This window comes from Leopardus geoffroyi, chromosome C1 (genome assembly GCF_018350155.1).
Source record: "Leopardus geoffroyi isolate Oge1 chromosome C1, O.geoffroyi_Oge1_pat1.0, whole genome shotgun sequence".
NCBI classification, from domain to species: Eukaryota; Metazoa; Chordata; class Mammalia; order Carnivora; family Felidae; genus Leopardus; species Leopardus geoffroyi.
Window position 1 is genome coordinate 33974074 of NC_059328.1, and position 15920 is coordinate 33989993.

Consider the following 15920-nt stretch of genomic DNA (forward strand, 5'->3'; position numbering starts at 1 on the left):
AAGACAAAATAAAATAAAATAAAATATAAAATAAAATAATATAAACCAGGACAAGAGAATAGTAGAGAAACTCACGGGGTGTTATGAGACGGAGGGGCTCACAAAAGGCATCCCCCGGAGGAGGGGACATCCGAGCAGTTCTATCCAGCTATGAGAAGGAATGCTTTTATGCACAGGTTCCACCTCAGGAAAACTGAGGAGCAGGGACTCCTTTTTACTTTTGTTTAAAATGAAAATAGATTTATTAATACCCGTGGAAAGTGTAATATACTGTAACCGTTTAGATGACTCACTTTATTGATAGGGAAAATTTTCAACAAGAAAGTTGGCACACTGCTTGGCACCCGCTAAAATGTTCTCATCGGGCTCATTTGAAATGCTGGCAGGTAGATGGGCTACAGGGAGTCAATGGACCAGGGACTTTCATCACAGTCACGGAGGATTGGCAAGAACAGAAGGGCAGTATAGGCCGGGGAGAGAGTGTGACCAAAAAGTGCATGGAGAAACACCATGTAGGAGAGAAGGAAAAACAAATAATTACTTTAGTAGGGAGTGGTGTCGGGAAAGGCAAGAAAGGGAACCAAGAGGCTGACAGAGGCCTTATTTCCCTAGCCCGGCCCTTGGTAGCTGTCCTGAGAACAGCAGGGAGTCATCGAGGGTGATTGAGCAAGAGGAAGTTTGTCACTCGAGCAGCAGCAGTGTCAGGGAAGGGAGGACTGCTCTACCCCTGGTGAGCCCTTACACCCTAGACACCTCCGTCCCTGAGGCTCACGGTCCCCTTGTGGTATCCACTATCCTTCAGCTGTCAGGTATGGGTGGGGGGTGACCAAAGATCGGGGCTCAGAAGGAAAAGTGGTCCCTGCCGCCCTCTGTCCCCAGCCCGCCGGCCCCAGGCTGAATGTAATTGTCCTCGATGAAGCCATCGTCATCTTCTTCACCCACCTCCGGACAGACACCCTTCCTGGTTCCGGGGAGCGGGCGGTGCTGGTAGCTGGCACGGTATTTGCGGCAGAGGTGGCACTTGGCAGCAAGCGCGATGAGGAGAGAGAGGACCACAGCCCCCAGCACGACGCCCACCAGCACAGGCCATGCCCGGGCCCCAGTGCCCAGCCCAGGGGAGATGGCTGATGCCGTGGAGAGCTCTGAGGGCCCCACAGTGGCTGCAGAGAAAGGGACAGCATTATGCATGGGGCCCCAGATGGGTTCCCTGGGGAGACCGAAAGGTGTGGGGACAGGGTCCTTCTCCCAACCCCCTCCCCAGCCCCCTTCCCATTCACTCACTTTGGTTTGCCTCACTCATGAAGGGGCCTGGAGACACCGGTGAGCCTCAGCTTCTGCCAGAAGAGCCGTAGCTCCAAGGAGACCCCCCAGATGCCAGGCAGCCCTGGAGCACAGAGTCCTAGAACATATACACCACGTGCAGGTGTCATGGGAGGCCACAGGTACACATTCCAGGGCAGACTCACAGCCATGTTAGGGCGCTGCACCAACTCTGGGCACTGGACAATTAACCATAACCGATTGTGCACGAAAGAGAAGCTGAGCACCTGGAAATTGGCTATTTGTAAGGGAAGACTGTAGGGTCCAGCTCAGAAAGCAGCTGAAACAAATAAATCAGTGCTGGAACTTGCTAAGCACTACGTATGATTCAGGCACCGGGCGGGATGTCCTCACAGAACACTGTAAGGTGGGTATAAACATTATCCTCTCTCTGTAGATGAGGACTCTGAGGCCCAGAGGGGTGAACCAACTCGGACAAAAGTCCCGGGACTTGAACCCAGGTCTCTGACACCAGGGCCCAGAGCCCAATCTGCTACACTGCCTGATAGGCTGAGGTTGGGAAGATGGGACAGAGGCAGTTCTGGCTCCCAGGGGTCAGACAACAGCAATGGCTGAGAACTAATGAACAAAAGTAGAGACCACACGTGGAGGACGGTGCCTGTCCCTACCCAGGCAGGGGGCCCCTCTCCTCCTCAGGCAGGAGCCCCTGCCACCCCACCTTGACTCTCAGCTCTTCAGACACATCCCTTGTCCATCCACCTCTGCCCAGAGGGAAGCAGTTTCAGCGAGTAGCCAAATGCAGATCATCTGGATCAGGAAATTACCTAGGTAAGAACCACTAGGGCTAGGGAGGAGAACCTCTGGAGGAGCAACACCTGAATCTGAGGAGTACTTGGGGAAGTACCTGTCAGAGGAACAGCTAGGACTGGAGATTATTGCAGGTGGACCACCTCAATCAGAGGAGTACCTGGGGAGGAGGATCCAGGCTAGGAAAGCACCTAGGAGAGAAGCATCTGGTTTAGGGGAGTACCTGCCATATATTCTTTAATACTGATATCTTAATGATATTCTCCCTCCTCACCTCCAACCTGTCACCAAGCCCCATCAGTTCTTCCTGGAACTAAGTATCTCCGGAATGACTCTGTCCCTCCTCTGCACCCAGCCACTGCCCCAGTCCAAGCCACCTTCATCTTGTACCTTGACTTTTACAATGCCCCCCCCATCCCATCTTTCCCCACCTCTAGTCCACTCCCCAGAGTGGTGGACCTAAAGCCCAAATCTGATCCCATCACTCTCCCGCTTAAAAATCCTTCCAGAGCTCCCCAGGCCCTCGGGGCTATACACAGATTCTTCGGCATGTTCTTCAAGGCTGCACAATCTAGCACACGGCCCTGCAGCCGATCTTGTCTTCTCCACAGTCCCCACCCCCCCCACCATGCTCCACCCACACACACCTCCCACCTCACCCACTCTCTTGTTTCCCAGACACCCCTCCTCGGTATTTTGAGTTCCCCATCCCCCAAGGCCAAATCAAACCACACCTGCCTATGAGATTGTCCCTTGACCCCTCAGATGACCCCTTCACTGGCCTACCCAGTCAACTACCCATCAGGATTGGCCAGTTACTGGATGGGCAGCTGCCTGGGGGCAAGGACCGAGCCGATTAAAATGTGCCCGGGCTCTGGCAGACAGCTGGGTGCTCAGCAGCTCAGTCTGGGTGAGAGGTGAGTCTGGGCGAGCTGGAGAGTGAAGCGGGTATTAGGAGAGCTAAGGCCGCCTGGGTAACTCCGTCGGCTAAACATCCAACTCTTGATTTCAGTTCAGGTCATAATCTCTCAACAAGCTCCGCGTTGACAGTGCAGAGGCTGCTTGGGATTCTCTTTCTCCCTCTCTCTCCCCCTCTCTCTCCTCCTCCCCCACCCTCAAAATAAATAAATAAACTTTTTGGGTTTCTTTGTAAAGAAAGGAGAGCTAAAGCACTCATTCACTCATTGGATGCCTACTCTGGGCCCCACGCTAGGCACTGGATCCCCCCAAAGTAAGATTTTGTTAACTGGAAGTGAATTGTATTCACTTTGAGGTCTGTAAGATTTAACCCTACTCCTTCTCCTGCCTGCTCTGTCCCTGTGAATTCTTCCCAAGGACACGGGCTGTCACCCTACCCCCACGTCTCTTCCACCGACAAACACACACCCTCTGATCTCACAGATACACACACCCCACTCTGATTTTGTGGTTCCTTTTCTGCTCCCAGGAGCCCTCAGGAATCTGTGGGATCCCCCTCCCAGGCCCCCCAAGGTCTTCCCCTTCTGCTCCCCACCTGTAGGAAACTGTGCACAGTCCTTGGATGAAGCTTCCGGCTGGGGCGGGCAGAACCAGAACAGGTGGGTGGGCCAAAGCCACCACCTGACTCACCTGGGGACGCAGCCGGCAGGCGGGGCTGAATCCGCAGGGAGGGCGGAGGGCTGGGCTGCAGGCAACGCCTCCAATCAGGACGACTAATTACACTTCACCCCAAGCTTTTGCAGTGAACCCTCTGGCGCACGCCCCACCCGCACCCCCAGCGCGGGGTGCAGAAAGTGGGGGGAGGGGAGGGGTGTTGGTGCAGCTGGGATCCAGAGAGGGGTCCTGCGGGCCCTAGAACGGGAGGGCAGACACCTCAGCAGGCAACTGCCCAGGCTGACGGCCCTGATAAGCTAGTGAATTTCCCGTGACGGGTACAAAGTCCAGAGTTGGAAGAGGAAGATTTGCAGGCCTGGGAAGGCTGTGGGCCGGAAGTGGAGGGGAGGAGGTGGGAATTCTTCCCTGGCAAAGCCGCGGGGACCAAGGACGCTCAAAGTTGCCTGCAAAAATGTGTGTGAGCCTGTGCAGGAGTTGAGGGGAGGATGGGGGGGGGGGGGGCGGATACAGGGGTGTGGAGGGAGGTAAATGGGGAGTGTATCTGTGCCCTTGGGGAGTTACTGTGTGCGAGAGTGTTTACCGGGATGGAGCCGTCCAGCCTTCATCTGGATCTCAGAGGATACTGGGAGTTCAGAGAGCCTCTCTCCAGAGAGGCTCTCTGAACCTCTCCCTTTTTACTCCTCCTCCCCAGGCCCAGTGCCTCCTTGTCATTTAAGACCGAGCTCAATGGGGCCCCTGGGTGGCTCAGTCGGTTAAGTGTTGGACTTCAGCTCAGGTCATGATCTCATGGTTCTGTGGGTTCCAGCGCCCCCGCCCCACGTCGGGGCTCTGTGCTGACAGCTGGGAGCCTGCTTCAGATTCTGTGCCTCCTTCTCTCTCTGCCCCTCCCCAGCTCGTGTTCTGTCTCTCTCTCTTAAAAATAAACACTTATAAACATTAAAAATAAATAAATAAATAAATAAATAAATAAATAAACCCAGCTCAAGAGTCACCTTTGGTGAGCTCCCAGTCCTCCCAGACTAGCACCGCCTTCCCCCTGCAAGCCCCACCTTCTTGTCCTGAGCACCCCCCTGTGCTGCCCCTTCTTTTTGTGGAGTGAAAGTGGAGCCAGGTTTTGACATCTCTGGGTTCCCTGCACCTGGCACAGGGCAGTTCTCAGTAAATATTTAAAGGAGGACGAGTTAAACCATGCAGGCACAAGAATTCACAGGGACCCACAGGGCACAGCCAGAGCAAGGGCTACAGTCAGGGGTTTGCAAGTGCAGCATGGTAGAACGGAGCCTGGAAGGTGAAGGTCAGTTCATGCAGGACCTTGAATATCTTAGCACGGAGTTGAAGTCCTACTGCCCTTGGCCCCTTCCGAACTCTCCCGCCTTGTCTGTTCCTTACCCAGCTCCAGTCCGAACTGTTCTCTATTCCTAGGACCCACCGTGCCCCCAACCTCCCTAGGAACCAGTAAACACGAGGTCGGTCTGTGTCCGTCCTGTTCCTCTCCACATCCCTGATGTCTAAAAGGGCAGTAATAAATGCTTCTGAAGTGAATGAATGAGAGGAAAGTGATTATTACCCCGGATGGGGCAGTGAGGGGCCAAGGAAGGTTTGGGCTCTCGCTTTGATTTTGAATCCAGGAAATCCTAGGATCCAAAAGATAATCATTGAACACCTACCAGTCCCCACCTGGGACCGACCAGTCCCACTGCTGTTTCTTTTTTATTTATTTATTTATTTTAATGTTTATTTATTTTTGAGAGAGAGAGAGATCGACAGAGCACCAGCAGGGGAGGGGCAGAGAGAGAGGGAGACACAGAATCTGAAACAGGCTCCAGGTGTTGAGCTGTCAGCGCAGAGTCCCAACTCGGGCCTCAAACTCACAAACTGTGAGATCATGACCTGAGCCGAAGTCGGTCACTCGACTGACTGAGCCACCCAGGCGTCCCGCCCTTGGTTCTTTTTTAAATGGAGGTATTCGTGTAACATAACCCAATTCCCATGAAAAGCATTCACCATTTTAGTCATTTTCAGGGCACACTTCAGTGGCATTTAGTACATTCAGAATGTTGCGGAAGCACAGCTATCTAGTTGTAAAACACTCTCATCACACCGGAACGGCACCCCATTAAGTAGTCACTCCTCATTTTCCCATCCCACCAGCCTGCAGCAGCCACTAATCTGTTTTCTGTCTCTCTGGATTTGCCTGTTCTGGGTATTCCCACAAATCCCACTTGTGCCAGATTTTTAATAAACTATTTCGTTTAAACCTCATAGCTGTACTATGAGATAGATGTTAATTATCCCTTTAACAGATGATGAAAATAAGGCTCTGAGAAGGTAATTTGCGTGAAGCCCTACAGAAGGAGACAGCGTCTGCACATCCATCAGTCGTGTATTCAATGAATATTTATTGAACACCCATCACAGAGCCACAACCAGCCCATACAGCACACATTGCAAAATAGCAGAAGGCAACTTGCTGGATGCCCCCAGTGCATGGAGAGCAGAGAACAGGCCAGATGTCAGCGCCCGCTCCCCAGCCAGGAGCTCTGATGCAGTGAACAACCTTTACAACCTTCCATGGCATCCCTGGCAACCATGTGGTAGGCTCAGTGCTAGCACTGAGGACGAAGTTCCCACCACCATACAGCTTTCATTCTGGTTGGGAAGACAGACAATACCCACGTAAAGAAATAAATTAATTCAGATAGTGGTGAGTGCTATGAAAAGTAAAATAGCTTAGGGGCACCTGAGTGGCTCAGTCAGTTAAGCGTCCGACTTCGGCTCAGGTCACGATCTCACAGTTCGTGGGTTCAAGCCCGGTGTCAGGCTCTGTGCCGACAGCTCAGGGCCTGGAGCCTGTTTCAGATTCTGTGTCTCCCTCTCTCTCGGCCCTTCCCCTGCTCGCACTCTGTCTCTCTCTGTCTCAAAAATAAATAAACATTAAAACAAAAAAAGTCAAATAGCTTCATGTGATAGGGAGCTGTAGAGGTGACTGCTACCGCACAGTAGACAGTCAGGAAAAGAGGAGACTCACTGAAGAGGATATGTTCGAGCTGAGATCTAAGAGTGAGATGGCAATCATGCCAATATCTGGGGGAAGAGCGTTCCAGAAAGAGGGAAGAGCCAGAACAAAGCCCAAGAGGTGGGAGCCTGGCTGGCTTATTCAAGCAACAGAACAGAGGCCAGCTGGAGGGAGTGCAGTCAGTGGGGAGGGACAGAAGGAGCTGCATGGGGGGCGTGTGGGGCCAGCTCACGTGGGGCCCCATCCTTCCCTCCCTGGGTGAGAGGGGCTGACTTCTTTCACTCCCTGTGAAGGAGGAACTAGAGGAGGGCAGGGTAGCAGCAGGGAGACCAGCTGGGAGGTTATTTCTATCGAGCAGGAGAGAGGCAATGTGGCATCAGAGTAGTCGGTAGAAATGGGGAGGGTCTCCTGGGTGGCTCAGTCGGTCAAGCATCTGACTTCAGCTCAGGTGATGGTCTCGCGGTTCATGGGTTTGAGCCCCGCCTCCTGCTCTGTATTGACAGCTCAGAGCCTGGAGCCTGCTTCGGGTTCTGTGTCTCCCTCTTCTCTCTCTGCCTCTCCCCCATTCATTCTCTCTCTCTCTCTCTCTCTCTCTCACACACACACACACACACACACCCACACACACACACACACACACACACACATTAAAATAATTTTTTAAATAAAAGAAATGAGAAGTGCGCAGACTCTAGACATATTCTGAAGTTGACATGATTTTTCTGACTGGATGTGAGGTTTGAGGGGTAAAAAAAAAAAGGAATGAGGAATCACTCCAAAGTTTTGACCTGAGCAACTAGTAGGAGGATGGAGTTGTCATCGACTGAAATGAGGAGACTCTGGAAGGAGCAGGTTTGGGAGGGCGGTCAGGACCTCAGTGGTGGATGTGTTTGTTGTGAGACGCCCATGACACATCCAGGTCGTGTCCTAGGTGGGCGGTACCACAAACTAGCCTGAACTCAGCAGGAAGGTAAGGTCTAGACATACATATTTCAGAACCAGCAAAATGTGGATGATTTTTAAAGTCAGTCGTCTAGATGAGATCCCCAAAGGGAAGTGTGGAAAGAGAAGAGGGCCAAGGGCTGAGCCTTGGAGCATGCAGGGAACAGAGGTCAAAGAGGGGAGCAGAAGCAAGGAAGGAGGATAGGAGTGGCCAGCATGGTAGGAGGCAGACATGGGGGGCGGGGGGTGGTCTTGGGAAACTGGAGAAGAAAGCACTTCAAGGGCAGGAGCTTGGTTGGCTACGGCAGATGCTGATGATAGGCCAGTTAATCTATGGACTGAGAACTGACTTTGAAATTGGTCATGTGGCAGTCACTGGCCACCTTGACAAGAGCAATTTCACAGCATGGTGGGGACAAATGCCCAGCTGGGCATGATGTGTGACGTATGAGCGATGCATGAGTGTGGGAGCAGACGAAGACAAGACAACTCCTTCAAGGAATCTTGCTATAAAAGGAGCAGAGAGAAGTGGGACAGACTCTGGAGAAAGGTGTGGGATCCAGGGAGGACTTTTTTTTTTTAAGGCTAGGGGCTTTTAGACCATATGTGTTTGCTGATAGGAATAATCCAGGAGAGAGAGGAAATTGATGACACAGAGAGAAGGGACAATGGGAGTGAGAGTCCTTAAGGCATCAAAGGGTGTGGGGTCAAGTGTACAGGTGGAGGGTTGGGGTTGGACAGGAGCAGGGAGAGTCTCTGTGACAAAGTGAAGTGTACTGGTGAAATGATGGGAGCCTTAGGGAGTTTCCTTCTGATGGCTTCTGTTTTTCCAGAGAAACAGGAAGCAATGTCATCAGCTCAGAGTGAAGAGCGCGGGTGGCGGTGCTGGTTCTGGGGTTTGAGAAGGTGTTAATTCGTCATCCTGGGGCTCAGGACAGAGAATTGGTCTGGCCAGGATTGGGGATTTGCCTGGCAAAACTGATAAAGTCAGAGAGGGGCAAGGGAGCCGAGCCGTAGGCCAGGGAGTGGTTGCCATGATGGCCCGTGCAATCCGGGCAGGGTAAAGAGGGAAGTGAGGGCCAGGCACGGGAGGTGTGAGGAGCCCTGGAAAAGTGGGAGGACAGATGGATTTTAGGAGCAATTGCTGCTGTGCCAGAGAGAGTGGGTTGAAAAAATAGGATGCGGCCAGCATGTGGCACATGGAAGTGAGGGCTGCCCAGCGGATGCCGGTCTTAATACAGATACACCCTAGGACGTGAACCGTGGAGTGGTCCTCGGGCGGCAGGGGTGGGGCACAGACCACTGGTGGTTTCACTGTTCCCTGAAGCATGTTAACTCAACCTGCTAGGCAGAGGTCTCTAATAACATGCTAATAGCTCTATTAGTAAATGGAAGAGACAGGATTCGAACCCAGGTCTTCGGGCTCCAAGTCCAGCACCTTTCCAGTTATACCCCAACTAGATCCCTCTGTTCCTGTGAGTACAACTTACCATCAAGGGGTCATTTGTAGTGACAGACAACCATCATGTCAAAGATTTGATTGTATCTCCCAAAGGGAACTGAGGGTGCTGCTAATAGAACAGGGAACAGATGCTGAGCAAGCAAAGAATAAGGTGTCCTGCTCCCCACCTGAACCCACTCCCTTGTCCATCTGACCCAGCCCCTCCCTGGGGCAGACCCAGGGGTCTTCGCCTTGGGGTAGTTGTGGTCCCTCTTCAAGAAGCTGATGAGAGCAGGAAAGTGCTCGCAGTCACAAACGTGCTTACACGTCTGCATGTAGTAGGTGTTCCATAAAAGCTTGGCAGAGGGCTCCGGGATGGCTCCATGTGCTAAGCATCTGACTCTTGATCTCAGCTCACGTCTTGATCTCAGGGTTTGAGCCCAGCCTTGAGAAGCCGACTTAAAAAAAGAAAAGAAAACAAAAACTTGTCAGGTGGATGAATAGTTGGAATTCCTGGGGGGCTCACCTGGCCTTTCCAGGTTAAGAATTGGTGTTAACCCTTCGCCCTCTGTATGCAGGAACCTGTTCTATTGTGAACAGATGGCCCCTTTAAATAGGCAGAGGACCCCTTCTTCTTGCAAGCCCCTGGAGGTGGAGTCAGCACCGCCTTAGGACCACCCTCCATTCAACCTCCACCTTTCCTGAGGCTGACCTCCTGGACATGGCCCAGCGTTCAGAGCATCCCTGAAGTAGTCCCAAGTCTCAAGTGGGGAATGGGCTTAAAGCAAAGCTCGGTGGAACAAATCCTCTGACCTGGCCATCATCAAGAAGTCACACTTCACTCAAGTAAGCTCAAAGGCTATATCCCAGCAGAACTTTCCAGATCCAGAGCTGAGACCAGGGAAACACTGGAGATGGATGGGACCGTCCAAAGTTGCCTCACTTCCTCAAGGCGGACAAGCCTGTCCAGGGCCACGGTATTCCACGAAACCCTGAGGGAGAGCTTTACCAAGCTTCTTATAGCCCCAACCACACCACCCTGGAACTCCAGTATAATTACCTCGGATGGTTGCCACATCAATCCAACATCTTCTTCCCAAGTCGCCAGCCCCATCTTGCCTCATTTGATATATAATTAGAGATCATACGTGCCCAGTGTAAGGAGGTAGCAGTCTGCAGCCCCCACCCCCACCCCCCGTGATCCGTGATCCCTGGAATAACCGGGTCCAGGAGGACAGAACTCAGCAGGGGACACCCCCGCCAGGGATCACATGTGGCGAGAGGTGGCAGACCAGCTGTACAGAGTGGCCCCATCTTGCTATCCCCTCCCAGCCCTGCCTCCCCAGGCAGTAGGGGGGAGCAATCATCTCTCCCACAGTCCCGCTTTCTCATGGGGCTCTGGTAAGAAAGGGGGAGGGAGGAAAGCTGGAGCCCTCCTGAGACACCCCGGAGTACTGGGGCAGTCCCGTGTGGAAATCCTCTGGTGGCAGGTGCCACTTAAGGCTGAAAGGAGGCGTGTCGCCCCATGTTGGCCCATGTTGCTGTACCAGCGTCCCTTCCTCAGGATGGAGCTGGCAAAGCACCGATGGGCCTTCAGGGGGAAAGTGTGTCAAGAAAAGGGTGGGAGTCGGGGCCCTGCCTTCAGACGTTTCCTTGACACCCCTGTGTCACCACCAATGAATCATGCGAGCTAATGGCCTTGTGCCGTCATTACCTCTTATCCTCAAACAATATTCGAAATGAGATCGAACAAGCGGGAAGCAGCCCCATCACTCGCCCAGGCTGTGGATTCTGTGGGATGCGTGGCTGTGGCCCCTGGTGGCAGCTTTCTCTCATAAAACGTGCTTTGTAATCTAAGGAGGCGTGCTATTGTTTGAGGCAGAAGGACAACAGTCTTTTGTGTTGTGTGCTCTCGGTGCTAGGGTTTCAGGGTGAGGAGGGTGAAACCAGGTCCTGTGTACCCTCAAGGCCAGACACCCTGAGAAGTCGTGCCCGCCCATCTCTGTCGGGCCCCCTCTTGATCATAACCCAGCACAGCCTTGAATTCATTTTTCCGGAGTAAAACCCCTAATCCTTTCAGGGTACACAAGGGTTGGCTTTTCTTACATCGTTTTTAGGAGTTTGGGGGTGACACGGGCCCCCGGGAGCAGCCTCCCGGCGAATGCTGCCAGGGACTTCAACCTGCCTGCTCTCTAGTAGGACAGTCCAGCAGGCCTGGTACAGAGTTAAGCTCTCTGGCTAATGTGAAGGAGCATCCATTTCCTCGCGGGAAAAATGGGGATAACAATCAGGAAACCTACCTCAAAGGCAGAGAGCCCCTGAGAAGGCGTCAGCACCTTCACCAGCACCTGTAAATGTTTAATAACTGTTAGTCATGGTGATGGAGGTCTGTCGGTGTTCCACAGAAGGCTGCTGCTTGTGTTACTGGGCCGTTTTCCTTCTGACCAAGGTCAGTAAACGTCTGTTACATTTTAAGTAAGTCCTGAGCTTTGAACTGTCTGAACCCTCTGTGGGGTGTTGATTCCGGCTTCTGGCCTCATAGGGTTTCTGGGGTAGGGGTGGGGGCCAATGGCCTTCGTGAAGCAGTTTGCATGAAAGGAACTTCATTCAAAGCCTTGTTGGATTAACTGGGGCTTCCTTTAAATAAGGGCTTGTTCTCAGAAGCTTTCTTTATCCAACAAGGAGAAAGAATACAATGGACAGTCCTCATCACAGCTTGTCACAAACACCTGGCACATCTTTTCAGCTCAGAGTGAAAACACACACACATTCACTTGCTAACTCCAGGAACACAGCCTCAGCCTGACATTCCAGAAGCATTTGCTGACAAACTTCCTCCCAAATACAGTTATTTCCTGGAAGAACAGCAAAACCTGTTTTTGAATTGACAACACTGCTTCAGTTGCTGCTGAAGTTAAGTGAAGTTACTGTTGTTTCCACCGATTGACCTAAAAAAAAAAAAAAATCTTAAAAGAATGACTTTTTTTTTCTTTGCTTATCAACATGGAGACTGATTTATTGGTTAAGTCGATTTCAGGCAAAGACGGACTTAGGAATTGGGTGAACATGTTGCTTCTTTCAACCAAAAGAAAACTTCGTAAGTTGCTTAGGCAACATTTTACTTGGTTCTTCAAAAAGCAATTGTGACAAAGAGGAGAGAGAGATAAAGCACTTATGGAATATATAAAAACAGCAGCATTTGGGGTTGCACATAACAAAGAAATATCTTAAATACTTTTCAAAATATTCTAGGAGCCAATACACAAGGGCACGCTTCAGGAGAACGTAGGAATGCGAAGGGGAGGGCAGGGTGGAAACTACCCATTTCCTTTAACATCAGTGCAGAAAACAAAGCGGCATTCAACTTCACACACTGACTTCACACAGTTTGTAGATAACAGCCTGACTTACATCCAAGAAGCAAAGATGGAACCCTCACGCTGTGTATTTTCAGAAGTAACTGCATGGACACCAGGTGATGTACCCTTGTCTGGCAGATTTCCTTGGGAGGAGTCTCTGCGACTTACGAGAAGACCGATCGGACACTTACTCCAGTGGCCTTGATGTCAGTTTTGAGGGGCAACTTGGAAGGATTCATCTTCTTTACCCTCTGTCGACCCATCCAGCCCTAAATTTCACGCATAGTGTTTTGTGTGTAATTTGCATAGCAATCTCACCCAGATGGGTCTCCATCCCACCACCTTTTCTGCAAGAAGACTGTGGAACATGTCTACATAGAAAATGAAGTCGAATTCATAGGCGTTTTCAAAGGAGCCTGTCAGATGTTTCTGTGAATACTCACATGCAATCTAAAACCCTTAGTGCAGGTTAAGAAGCCACGTGGAACACCATGGAAGACCATGGAAGGGGCATAAATCAGCGTGTTGTCTGAATGACCTGTCAAGGGAGGTGGTGGACCTTGGAGAGTTGGGCTTTTCTGTCCCTCTTGAACATGAGGGTCACTTGGACAATGGTGGGCCCAACTCCTTGGGATGACGGCAGGAAATGGGCCCTTAACTTTCCTAAAATAAAAGTCAAGAAAAGAATGCTTTGGTTGGTTTACAGCTGAGCACTCCCTCTAATGTGGTACTTAATACCACAACCAGACATTCATGCTCCTGAGTTGTCTCATGTATAGTAGAATGCTTTTCGCCTTTTTTTCAAATTGAGGAAATAAATATGAAGAGCTGGATTCCTTTATGTCACGTGAATTTTACTTTGTTCTCAAATAGGCAATGTGGGTCGGAGATCAGAAAAATGGAAAAAGTGGGCAGTGTTGATGCTTGCTCCCAGCCCCCTGCTCCCAACTACCTCATTCTGCTCACCCCGAGTACTTTTATGAATTTCTGGGATGTCCTTCCAGTTTCTTTATGCAAATACAAGCACTATGAATATGCACACTTATTTTCTCCTCTCGTACGCGAAAGCCAACATATTGCACACACTGTTCGGCATCTTATTTTTTTCACTAGTGTGTCGTGGAGAGCCTCATATAGACTTAAAGTTTCTTTAACCATTTTTATAGCCACAGAATATTCCATCATATGGCTTCCTCAAAATCTATCGGCCCGGTCCCATGCTGACTGACACTTGGGTGTTTGCCCATCTTCTGCCGTTACATATAGCGCTGTAAGGATTAGATCCCAAGAATGGGAGTCGGAGAGTCAATGTGTTTGGGATTTTGACAGATATTTCCAAATTGCCCTCCGTGGGAGCTATTCCAACGTGTATTGTATGTGAGCATACCTACTTCCCCACAGGCTTGTCAAGACTGTTTTTGCCAAACTGATGGATGAAAACGGTACTTAGAAGAGTTTTACTTCGAATTATTCTTTTTACAAGTAAGGCTGAGCACATTTTTATATTTTAAAGGGCCATTTGTATTTAATTTTCTATAAACTTTTCATAATCATGGAATTATGAGTTAACATATTATCTTTTTTTATAGTCCTTGCCCATTTAGCTATTGGATTTTATGTGTTTTTGATTTCCAATCTGCAATGTGAATTACAAATATTTTTTACATTTGTCCCTTTTTTTTTTTTTTTTTTTGCCTTTCAGGTTTTTCTTATACACAGTAAATTTGATTAATCTTTTCTTTTAAGGTCTGTGGATTTTGAGGCTTAGTTAGAAAGGTTGCCCAATCCAAAGTCAGAAAGGAATCCACCCACATTTTCTTCTAATTCTTTTGTGGGCTTGATTTTTAACATTTAAATCTTAGACTATTTGGAGTTTGTCTTGATATATGATGTATAGATCCAACTTCATTTTTTTACATACAGCTACCATTTGTTGCAACACCCATTATTAGAAAGGATAACTTTTCCCACCGATTTGAAATACCACTTTTTAATCTATGCTAAGTTCCTGTATGTATTTGGGTCGATTTCTGGATTTTCTCTTCCATTGGTCTGTTTGTGTCCCAGTTCCACGTTATTTTAATTACTAATTTTAATTTACTTTTGTATGTAATATGTTTTCCATCCCGGCAAATATTGCTGTGAAGTAAACCACCCCAAAACTTGGTCATTCCAAATAAAATTGTTGTATTATATCTCCCAGTCTCTGTAAGTCAGGAATTGAGGAAAGTCACAGCTGGATGGTTTATCAGACAGTTAGGTTACCAGACAGTAACTACAAGTAGGAAAATGTTGGAGGAGAGAAGCTGGAGCAGCTAGGGGCTGGCCAGCCATCTCTTTCTCATCAGGTGACTTCAAGGTTTCTGTACGCGGACTCTCTACAGGAGCTGGTTTGGGCTTCCTCACAGCGTGGCGGCTTCAGAGAAGCGGGAAGGTTTACGTGGCAGCTCAGAGTGACAGTGCAAGTCCTCCCAGGAACTAGAAGCTGTCTAGTCTTTCTGACCCAGGCAGCATCCCATCCTCTGCGTTTGTCTTACTGCCAATGACTCCATCCCCTCCAAAGCCAAGAAGAGGAAACATGACCCCACCTCCCAGGAGGGCAAATGTCAAGGTCACATTGTAAGAAAAACACGTGGGGTAGGAGATACCGCTGCTGCCAGTGTGGGAAAATACAACCTGCCACGTGTTCTGATGGGGCTGGAACACCCTTCATTGGTCTTCTGTTTCAGAGTTTTCCTGACTGTTCTTACCAGGAGAAGTCTTTCAAGTAGGCTTTTTACAAATCTGACACTTGGGGCGCCTGGGTGGCGCAGTTAGTTAAGCGTCCGACTTCAGCCAGGTCACGATCTCGCGGTCCGTGAGTTCGAGCCCCGCGTCAGGCTCTGGGCTGATGGCTCAGAGCCTGGAGCCTGTTTCCGATTCTGTGTCTCCCTCTCTCTCTGCCCCTCCCCCGTTCATGCTCTGTCTCTCTCTGTCCCAAAAATAAATAAACGTTGAAAAAAAAATTAAAAAAAAAAAAAATCTGACACTTGAGGTGAATTCACTGATAATCGTGGGTTAACCTTTTATCTTTCTCATAAAGTGCATTTGGTTCTCGTTATGGACAATCTCTCACTATCAGATGTGATTCGTTTCTGAAAAATATGCTTTTAACAAATCAAGCAATAGGGATGAATGTTGGGTTTGGCAGGGGAGAGGGTGGTTCTGAGACAAAAAGCACTGCCCCAACCCATGTAGTAATGGATTCGAGTCGGAGACATCCTATGAACTCACGTTTAGCTTAATATAAATACAAATCGTTAAATATAGAAATACTTATAGATATGTGTATATGCACAAGTTGGTATAAACACACAGATTTCCTTGCTCTGTTGGCTGAGAGGGTCTAGCAGCAATATCCCAGGAGCAATGAGCATACCTGGTGCCCAGCTTTTGGTTTCTAAAGTCATTCTCAAGTAAAAGAAAGCACAGCTCCTCAGAA

The 15920-nt window shown here is 49.8% G+C and overlaps 1 protein-coding gene and 1 long non-coding RNA gene across 5 annotated transcripts; both read right to left on the reverse strand.

Annotated features, from left to right (window-relative positions):
- Positions 1-268: 268 nt before the first annotated feature.
- Positions 269-4000, reverse strand: CC1H1orf210 (chromosome C1 C1orf210 homolog). 4 transcript variants are annotated; one of them, XM_045476960.1, is made up of 4 exons: positions 3697-4000; positions 2118-2279; positions 1282-1399; positions 269-1160 (listed from the first exon to the last, which is right to left on the reverse strand). In XM_045476960.1, exons 3-4 carry the CDS (start codon positions 1298-1300, stop codon positions 841-843), a joined length of 339 nt encoding a protein of 112 aa, XP_045332916.1. In that variant the 5' UTR covers positions 1301-1399; positions 2118-2279; positions 3697-4000; the 3' UTR covers positions 269-840. The 4 variants fall into 4 exon arrangements, with proteins under 4 accessions (XP_045332916.1, XP_045332913.1, XP_045332914.1 ...); XM_045476957.1 differs by having other exon boundaries at positions 2186-2279; positions 3697-3999; XM_045476958.1 differs by having other exon boundaries at positions 2186-2279; positions 3602-3708.
- Positions 4001-6063: 2063 nt separating this feature from the next.
- Positions 6064-9866, reverse strand: LOC123597737. The gene is made up of 3 exons (XR_006712234.1): positions 9406-9866; positions 9130-9207; positions 6064-6330 (listed from the first exon to the last, which is right to left on the reverse strand). It is a non-coding gene; the product is annotated as an uncharacterized LOC123597737 (long non-coding RNA).
- Between the last annotated feature and the right edge of the window lie 6054 nt (positions 9867-15920).